General features: G+C 44.4%; 1 protein-coding gene across 5 annotated transcripts in view; it reads left to right on the top strand.

The window, feature by feature from the left end:
- Positions 1 to 9555, top strand: part of LOC143738748 (kinesin-like protein KIF1C) — a 65737-nt gene extending 56182 nt beyond the window's left edge. Inside the window, exons 22-25 of one of the 5 annotated variants that reach the window (XR_013203995.1) lie at positions 1 to 142; positions 3580 to 3860; positions 4310 to 8690; positions 8912 to 9555. The exon at positions 1 to 142 is cut by the window's left edge and continues 105 nt beyond it. Coding sequence is in view for 1 of the 5 variants with exons in the window: in XM_077230784.1 (XP_077086899.1) it covers positions 1 to 142; positions 3580 to 3860; positions 4310 to 5128 (1242 nt within the window). In the remaining 4 variants the exon portion in view is untranslated. Of the gene's footprint in view, positions 143 to 3579; positions 3861 to 4309 lie in introns of all 5 variants that reach the window. The other 4 variants (XR_013203992.1, XR_013203993.1, XR_013203994.1 and 1 more) reach the window with 4 other exon arrangements.
- Positions 9556 to 9878: the final 323 nt, after the last annotated feature.

Raw genomic sequence — 9878 nt, forward strand, 5'->3', positions numbered from 1 at the left:
GCGCGCGTGACGCTGAGCGAGCTGAAGCTGCAGGCGGTGAAGGAGATCTGCTACGAGGTGGCGCTCGCAGACTTCAGGCACTCGCGGCGTGAGATGGAGGCGCTCGCCGTGGGGAAGATGAAGGAGCTGAGCCGCATGTACGGTACGTTGAACGCACGCGCACTACAGCGGCTTCCGATTTATTTATGCTTGATATATATAGTTTTTTTTTTTAAATTGAGATTATACATCATCTGGAAGCTGAATAAATAATCTTTTCATTAATGAGTGGTTTGTTATGCTGCGTTCACACCAATCGCGAATAGAGTGCCAAATTCACGTCTAGTTGGACGCTTGAACGTTTTGAATCCATTCGCGCGTCCAAAGCAAAAATTGACGCTTTTTTTGACGCAAAAAAAGCATTACCTACCAAAGGGGTCAGAAAAATAATATTAATTCAAATAAAAACATTATTTTTCTTTCCCTATTTGCAGATAACTCACTTAATTTTGATTAATTCCCTAGAAAACATTATGTCATTTTACTCATCTAGTAAATGCATCTTGATTTAAGAAATGTTGGATATTTGGACTAAACGACAAAAATACTAAGAAAAACATTTTTTGCAGTGTGTGTGATTGGTTATACGTGCGTTAGGGTGCATCAAATTTGAATGAGAAATTTTAATTTCAAAATATCAATTTGGCTGGCATTGCATTTTGTTCCAATTAACATAAAAATGACTTTTGCAAAGTTTTGAGGAATTCCATTGAGATTTAGGGGTGCCACCTAACACATGAACTTTGGCGAAATTTCGTAAAATGTGCAATTTTTAGTCTAATTGCCAAAAGGTTGACCTGGAAATGTTGAGTACAGTAAACTTTTATACAGTAACATATTCTATTGGGTTATCAAAGTAAAAGTTGTTTGTTTGCCCTTTGGGCAACTTAAGCATTTCTCAGAATTCAACTTTCAAGATTCTCCATTCATTTGTCCTATAGACAAAATGAATGGAGGTCAATGGAACATGTTCATGTGGCCTTACCCTGAATTTTGTGCAGCAGTGACGGAGGTCGGACACACATATAGATAATAATTCATTACATTTATATAGCACTTTACATGGAAAGGAAAATCTCCTCAACCATCCACCTGGATGATGCGACGGCAGCCATATTGCACCAGAACGCCCACCACACACCAGCTTACTGGTGGAGAGGAGACAGAGTAATAAAGCCAATCAGTATATATATATGGGAATGATTAGGAGGCCATGATGGACACAGGCCACTGGGGAAATTCGGCCAGGATGCCGGGGTTACACCCCTATTCTTTCGAAAGACATCCTGGGATTTTTAATGACCACAGAGAGTCAGGACCTCGGCTTAGCGTCTCATCCGAAGGACGGTGCTCTTTGACAGTATAGTATCCTAGTCACTTTACTGGGGCGTTGGGACCCACACAGACCACAGGGTGAGCGCCCCTGCTGGCTTCACTAACACCTCTTCCAGCAGCAACCTGGTTTTCTCAGGAGGTCTCCCATCCAGACACTGACCAGCCTCAGCCCTGCTTAGCTTCAGTGGGCAACCAGTCTTGGGCTACAGGGTGATATGGCTGCTGGGTTTTTTCAGTGCCAAAGCGCTGCTCAGGGACGTGCATGGGGAGATCAGCGGGCTTGTGCTCTAAGATCGCTCTGGCAAGTGCACGCTTGTCATTATTGGGCACCTTGCTGCTGAAGAGAGCCAGGGGTAGCATCTCACCTGTCAGGTACCAGCGATATCTCTCCAGCGCCTTGATTGCTGATGCTGCAATGCCCTCATCTACAGCCTTGTATGCCTGCAGGTGGTGGTACAGTGTCAGGTCATTCCAGGCAGCATCTACAGCTTTCTCGCAGCTCAACCACTACTTTGCATAAATGTGTGTAATGAAAATGGCAAATGCCAGAATCTTCGGCACCTGCTGCCTTGTGGTGATCTTGCCCTGGGGAAGCAACGCGATGTGCTGCTTCATAGAAGCCAGTCTGAGAGTATAGAGCAGCTTGGCCGTCCATCGTGCCTTGTGGAGCGCTCCCGGTCGTTGGAAGGTCACTTCAGTCTGCTCTTCACCATCTGCATCCAGAAACACAAGAAACAGCTGCACCTACTCATGGTAGTCACCTCGCTTGTGGTCAGTGACTTCTTTTAAGCACCTGACACGTTCAGCACATAAATTGCCCAGTAGTGGTTGCTCGGTGTTGCCAGGAATGTAGCGGGACCATTGGCTGCTGGATTCTTGGTTGTAACAGGTTCCATTTCTCTCTCAGACGTGTGAACAAGGTCACCTCTGGCGAGCGTGATGACTCCACCTTCAGGTCTGTGAAAACCTGGTTCAGGAGGACCTCACCAATGTGGTGCCGGCACCCAGACCAAAGCAGTGGTTGGCCCAGTGAGAGCTGTAAGGCAATGCAGGCTGCAGTGAGATAGCCGGTGTTTGACGCAGTGGTGTCAAATGCCATGTTGACAACCTGGTCAGCGCAGAATCAGTCCTGCAGCAACTTACATGTCAACCAGGCAATGATCACTCCACATGCCTCATTGGTCTGCTTCTTATACGCCGGGACACCAAGCAGTTTCAGCCGCTCTGCATCTCCAACCACCACTGTAAGACGCTCCTCGAAATGGCACACATTGCTGAGCATCGGTGTTAACTTGCTGTCCCAGTGTAGGCTACACAATGGAGGTGGTGCCCAATGCTTGTGCTGTTCCTCACTGATTGTCTCCAGCACTTGGCGTCTTGCTCTGTCAGCTGTTGCGTAAGATGCAGAGAGATGTGTAAATTCACTACCTGACTCTGCAACAAGACCACTCGTGAAGGCAGCCTGTTGCATTGGTGACATCTTCAACCTTGTAGCCAGTGACACGACACTTTGTTGGCTAAGGATGACATATGGAATGAAGACGTTTGTTCCAGTCTTCTTATGCTTGTGGGATGGTTCGCCCTCAGATGGTTGATAGCCTGTGTTAGTATCCTCCTCTCACTCCTCATCACTCTCCGACTCCAAGCTGGACATTGCCGTCATCTCCTCCAGCTTCTTTTCATAGCGGGACTCCCTGACTGCTGCGGCATCTTGACGCTCCTCTCGCGGCTTCACCTTGAGTTGCACCTTTTTGTCTAATACACCAAATGTGGCCACTCTGTCAGTCTTCATGCTGGCCAAGAAAGCTAGGTCACAACTACAGATATGATAGTAATATTTAATAATACTTACCCAACACAGAAAGATCACCTCAAACAGAAAGATCACCTCAGTTTTCCTGAGCTGTAGTATTGTTTACCTCAGATCTTAATGGCAACCATTGAGCACTGTTAACTACTTTATCCAACAAAAAAAGATGTGTGGTGGCACCCCTAAATCATCATGTACTGGAAAAATATTTTGCATGTGTTGTTTCTACATATATTGGAACACTTTTAGCACCCAGCCATATTAAAATTCAAGAATTGTGTTTTTTGATGCACCCTAACGTGCGTGTGTACATTTGTAGAGGAAGCTCTCGCGGTAAAACAACGGTGAAAAAGCATCGCTTGGCCGTGTATTAATATTAATATCCCCCGTTACAGGAGTATTACACGCGTGCGGGCGACGGGACGAGGAGGAGGAGCGGGAGGCGTGGAGGGACGTGGCTCAGGACGTGTGGGACACGGTGGGCATCGGGGACGGGCGCCAGGACACCTACACACAAGCTGACGGAGAGAGAGGCGTGTACGACCTGAAAGCTCACATCGACAAACTGACGGATATTTTACAAGAGGTCAAAGAGCAGAACAACACGAAGGACGAGGAGATCAAAGCCCTCAGAGACCGAATGATGAAGATGGAGAGCATCATACCAGCAGTGCAGGTACACACACACACACACACACACACACACACTAGCTGGGTTTTCATCCAAACGTGAAACGTTTGCCGGAAGCTAGTTATTTTAGTCGATAAAGTTTTAAATATGGATATTTTTCTTACACAAACGCATTGCTTCACTTTAGAAGACCTTTATTAACCCCGTGTGGAGCACTTTATGATAGACAGAAGCACTTTATGATAGACAGAAGCACTTTATGATGGACAGATGCACTTTATGATGGATAGATGCACTTTTATGATGGATAGATGCACTTTATGATGGACAGATGCACTTTATGATGGATAGATGCACTTTTATGGACTTCAAAACAGAAACGGCCATTCACTGCCATTATAAATGCGATACTTTAAAATGAGTGATGGAAACAGCTACTGACACACACATGCATTCACACACAGTGTTCAGTAGTTGTGTATGTGTTTGTGTAGGACGATGATGAATCAGAGGATCTGAGTGCAGACGGTGATGAGGAAGATGGGCGTGGCCTTCTAGAGCTCCTTCCCAAAGAGCAGCGCGTGTCACGGCTGATGGAGGAAGACCCCGCCTTCAGGAGGGGCCGAATGCGCTGGCTCAAACAGGAGCAGACACGCCTCCTCAACCTGCAGCAGCAGCAAATCACCAAGCGCCTGCGCCGCGGGGGCGGGGCCGGGGGCGGGACTATGGGTGGCGAGGGCGTGGTCCACCTCCCCGGAACGGGACGCTTCATTCCCCCTCAGGACTGCAAGCTGAAATTCCCCTTTAAGAGCAACCCTCATCACCGGCTCTCCTGGGGGCCGAACGTGTCCGTCGCGCCAGACGAGGAACGAGGCCCCGCCCCCGGCGTGCCGTTACTTCCTCTTCCGTTCCAAATGCCGGTCATTATGCGCGCGCCTTCCCCCAGTCGCCCCTGGCAACCTCGTCACTACAGCAACGGTAACTACGGCAACGGCAATCACGTTCCTCAGCAACAACAATGGCGGTACAGGCGCAATTCGCTAGATGGCTCCACCGTACCTGGCAACCAGGGTTATTATACCAACGGGCACCACAGCAACAACAACCGCGGTCGCTATCGGCAACAGTCGCCGGGCCCTTGCGTACGCAGGGAGGGGGGGTACATCAATCACCAACGCCCCCAGACTCAACCGCACGCGCTCACCGATCAACCGCACGGCAAACACCAAAAACCGCAGGGCTACGTCACCCCGCCGCGCATGAGACGCCAGTACAGCGCCCCGGACCTGAAGAGTAAAGAAACGCCAGTCTGACGATGTCATGAAATACTAGCGTGTTGTTTTGCTGGGTTAGTAAGTTAGTTAACACAGTCTCATGTAGTCAGACTATCAGTTGGAAGAGTTTATTCTGGGCTAGAACCGCCCACTGAGGGACAGGAAGAGAGCGTCACTGGCTGCGTTTACATGCAACCAAATAATCCGTTAGTAATGGGATTGACGGCTCAATCGGACTGAAAGCTTCATGTAAACGCCTTAATCGATCCGATTGAAAGGAGCAGTTTATTCCTTTTCTAATCCGATCCAGAGAACATGTGAACACTTGATCGGATTGAAAACCGAAACTGAAAGACTGCGCATGTGCAATGATGTAGAAATAGTGTAATGATGTAGAAATAGTGTAATGACGTAGAAATAACGTAATGACGTAGAAATAGCGTAATGATGTAGAAATAGCGTAATGACGTAGAAATAGCGAAATGATGTAGAAATAGCGTAATGATGTAGAAATAGCGTAATGATGTAGAAATAGGGTAATGATGTAGAAATAGCGTAATGGTGTAGAAATAGCGTAATGATGTAGAAATAGTGTAATGATGTAGAAATAGCGTAATGATGTAGAAATAGCGTAATGGTGTAGAAATAGCGTAATGGCGTAGAAAGAGCGTAATGGTGTAGAAATAGCGTAATGATGCAGAAATAGCGTAATGATGTAGAAATAGCGTAATGATGCAGAAATAGTGTAATGATGTAGAAATAGCGTAATGGTGTAGAAATAGCGTAATGATGTAGAAATAGCGTAATGGCGTAGAAAGAGCGTAATGGTGTAGAAATAGCGTAATGACGTAGAAAGAGCGTAATGTTGTAGAAATAGTGTAATGGTGTAGAAATAGCGTAATGGTGTAGAAATAGCGTAATGATGTAGAAATAGCGTAATGGCGTAGAAAGAGCGTAATGGTGTAGAAATAGCGTAATGACGTAGAAAGAGCGTAATGGTGTAGAAATAGTGTAATGGTGTAGAAATAGCGTAATGGTGTAGAAATAGCGTAATGATGTAGAAATAGCATAATGATGTAGAAATAGCGTAATGACGTAGAAAGAGCGTAATGGTGTAGAAATAGTGTAATGATGTAGAAATAGAGTAATGATGTAGAAATAGCGTAATGATGTAGAAATAGCGTAATGATGTAGAAATAGCGTAATGACGTGTGACGCGGGAACGAGCTGTTTATCGAGTGTCTCATCATTCTATCATTATCTCCAATCATTATTGCTCATCATCTCCAAATTATGGATAAATATTAAGTCTGCTGTTTATTACAAATAAGGAACTAATGTAGGAGAATAGTTATTATGCGCAAACATCAGGAAACTCTGTATATTCGTGCAGTGTGCGCATGTCAAAAATATATCCCGATGTGAAGCGTGTGACATATAAACACACACATCAACCCGATCACATGTTCAGTGTTCATGTAAACACTGCATTCAGATTCATCAAGAGGAATGAATTCAGTCCGACTGAAACAGAAGTTGTGCATGTAAACGCAGCCAGTGTGTGTTACGGAGCGCAGCCGGAGTGATAACTATAAGGATACAGTATTCGTCAGCTGGTGTAGCTGCTATATCCTTACGGTTATCTTTCATTGTGTCATCTTGAGTTTTGTGCACACTGACTGTTGCTCATCCAATCAGATTAGACCTTGTGATTTTTGGAAGGCTCTCATGGTTTTAAGTGCAATATGCATGTGTGGGCGGTCCGAGCCTAGCTAACACAAACTCTGTTAATGCACACGTCACCACTCAGTCTGTGTGTGGGCGTGTGTTTGTGTTTAGTGTTCAGTGTCACGTACCTCTCAGAAATGACTCTGCCCAGGATCGGTTGTGCATCAGATTTGCACTAGTTTTGGGCGTTTGTATATTCAGCCTCAATGTGCCTTAATAACCTCAGAGATCACTGACAGAAACGCCATGAGAGTGTGTGTGTGTGTGTGTGTGTGTGTGTGTGTGTGTGTGTGTGTGTGTGTGTGTGTGTGTGTGTGTGTGTGTGTGTGTGTGTGTGTGTGTGTGTGTGTGTGTGTGTGTGTGTGTGTGTGTGTGTGTGTGTGTGTGTGTGTGTGTGAGAGAGTGATGATTTACAGAGATCTGAGATGCAGCAGGAGGAACGTCTGATGCCTGATTCATGACTCATCTGACTGATTCATGACTCGTCTGACTGATTCATGACTCATCTGACTGATTCATGACTCGTCTGACTGATTCATGACTCGTCTGACTGATTCATGACTCATCTGACTGATTCATGACTCGTCTGACTGATTCATGACTCGTCTGACTGATTCATGACTCGTCTGACTGATTCATGACTCGTCTGACTGATTCATGACTCGTCTGACTGATTCATGACTCATCTGACTGATTCATGACTCATCTGACTGATTCATGACTCGTCTGACTGATTCACACCAGAACCACTCAAACACCTTCAGTATGTGTTCATATATTTGCTGTTCAACACCAGCTTGAATCATTTTAACTCACACTATAGTTTTTCTTTTTTTTTGACAGTTTTTCAATTAAATTAGTTTTTTAAGCCAAACTTACTATCTTTAGTGGACTAAACTTAGCCTGATGATAATTGTTAAACAGCACAAGACTTCATCACATCACACTCGTCCATCTGCAGCATTAGATCATCTCATTAAGACGCTTACAGCTCAAATAATGAACATTAAACCAGAAAATATTGAACTGAAAACACACTTCTTTTCATTGAAACGAACCAGCCTAACAAACTGATTCACTGAAACGGTTCAGACTAGAGGGAAGAAATGAGATGAGCAGCAGTGAGGAACAAAGAGTGTGTAGGGCTGGAATGAGTTTACATTCATGACTGACAGCTGTCAATCCCTGATGATGACGATGAAAGTGATAATGATGATGAAAGGGATGTTTAGAGTTCAAAGGTCAATGAAATGGACATGTGGAGTGAAATTCAATTTGTGTGAGTTTGAGTTTTTCAGCATTTTTCAAGTTGCGAGTGAACATGCTGATGATGGATGCTTTAAACTGCCTGGTAGAAGAGATATTGTATCTCAACGGGACCTTCCTGGTTAAATAAATAAATGAACTCAATCAGAAATATATATATTTTAAATGTTTGGAATATGATTCCTGTGCCTTTGGGCCACAGACAGTTTGATCCGGTTTGATGTTATTTTAAGTGGCAGATTTGAAACGGTCCCACTTGTGTGACGCTGCAGTGGAGATTCCAACTGGAGATTCCCAATAGATATTCCCACTGTAGATTCCCAATAGATATTCCCACTGTAGATTCCCAATAGAGATTCCCACTGTAGATTCCCAATAGAGATTCTCACTGGAGAGTGTTACCAAAAATTCCCAATAGAGATTCCCACTGTGGGATTGTCATTGAAGATTTCCACTGGAGGGTGTTACTGGAGATTCCCAATAGAGATTCCCACTGGAGGGTGTTACTGGAGATTCCCTCTGTGGAATTGTCATTGAAGATTCCCACTGTAGATTCCCAATATATATTCCCACTGGAGATTCCCAATAGAGATTCCCACTGGAGAGTGTTACCAGAGATTCCCAATAGAGATTCCCACTGTGGCATTGTCATTGAAGATTCCCACTGGAGAGTGTTACTGGAGATTCCCAATAGAGATTCCCAATAGAGATTCCCACTGGAGTTTCCCAATGGAGATTCCCAATAGAGATTCCCACTGGAGATTCCCAGTGGAGATTCTCAATAGAGATTCCCACCGTAGAGTCTCACTGTATATTCCCACTGGAAAGTCTCACTGGAGATTCCCACTGGAAAGTCTCACTGGAGATTCTCACTGGATATATCCACTGTAGATTCCCACTTTAGATTCCCACTGAGAATTCTCACTAGGGATTCCTACTTGAGATTTCCACTCACTGGAGATTCCCACTGTATTCCATCAGAGCAAACCAGCAATGCGGGGACTGTTCTTGTGTTCAGTGATGTCACAGGTGGGCGGGGTTATGCAAGATTACCTTTAGACATGAAATCCCTCACTGGAGCATTTTAGCATTTAACACTTCTGGACAATCTTCTGATTGTGTCGTGTGTGTTTTGATGATGTCTCTTATTTACACTCGCAGACTGTTTACTGCCATAATATGATGCTTGTTTAGTTTCATCATGCCTTCTTTGGTTTGATTATGATTTAATCAGTTAATGTGTGTGTATGCAAATGAGGAAATCCGCTGGGTTCATTTGCACAAACACACATGCACTCTTCACTTGTGTGTTTTGTGTTTTGAGGTTGACGTTCTGCTTCCGACATGATGAACCTCACGTGTCTCACTGGACACCAGCTTCTGTTTCTGCTCTTTTTTTTCTGGAAGTTGAGTTTTAAAAATGTCTGTTTAAAAACTGCAAAATATCATTAAAGGAAAATGTATAAAAACAACATTGCTTCTGGTGTTTTTGTAGTCGGTATCTCTTGCGTACGCAATGAAAGGCACCGGGTAGAACAGATCGAGAACAAACACGATAAGAAACGGTGAAGTCATCGTCCATGCATTCGCTTATCTGTCCCGTGAACTGTTGAGTTAATGTGGGAGAATTGTATTAATCATAATATAAATGATTTAAGTATAATATAGCCATTTTATTCAACTATGCTTCTCACTCTGCCATTAGATCTAGCTAACTGTGTGTGTGTGACCATAGAGAGAAGCATGTGATAATCTTGTGCTCAGTCATACTATATCAATCAATCAAATCAAATCC

Source organism: Siphateles boraxobius, unplaced genomic scaffold (genome assembly GCF_051911475.1).
Source record: "Siphateles boraxobius isolate OS27281-9 unplaced genomic scaffold, OSU_SipBor_1 150, whole genome shotgun sequence".
Lineage (NCBI taxonomy): Eukaryota > Metazoa > Chordata > Actinopteri > Cypriniformes > Leuciscidae > Siphateles > Siphateles boraxobius.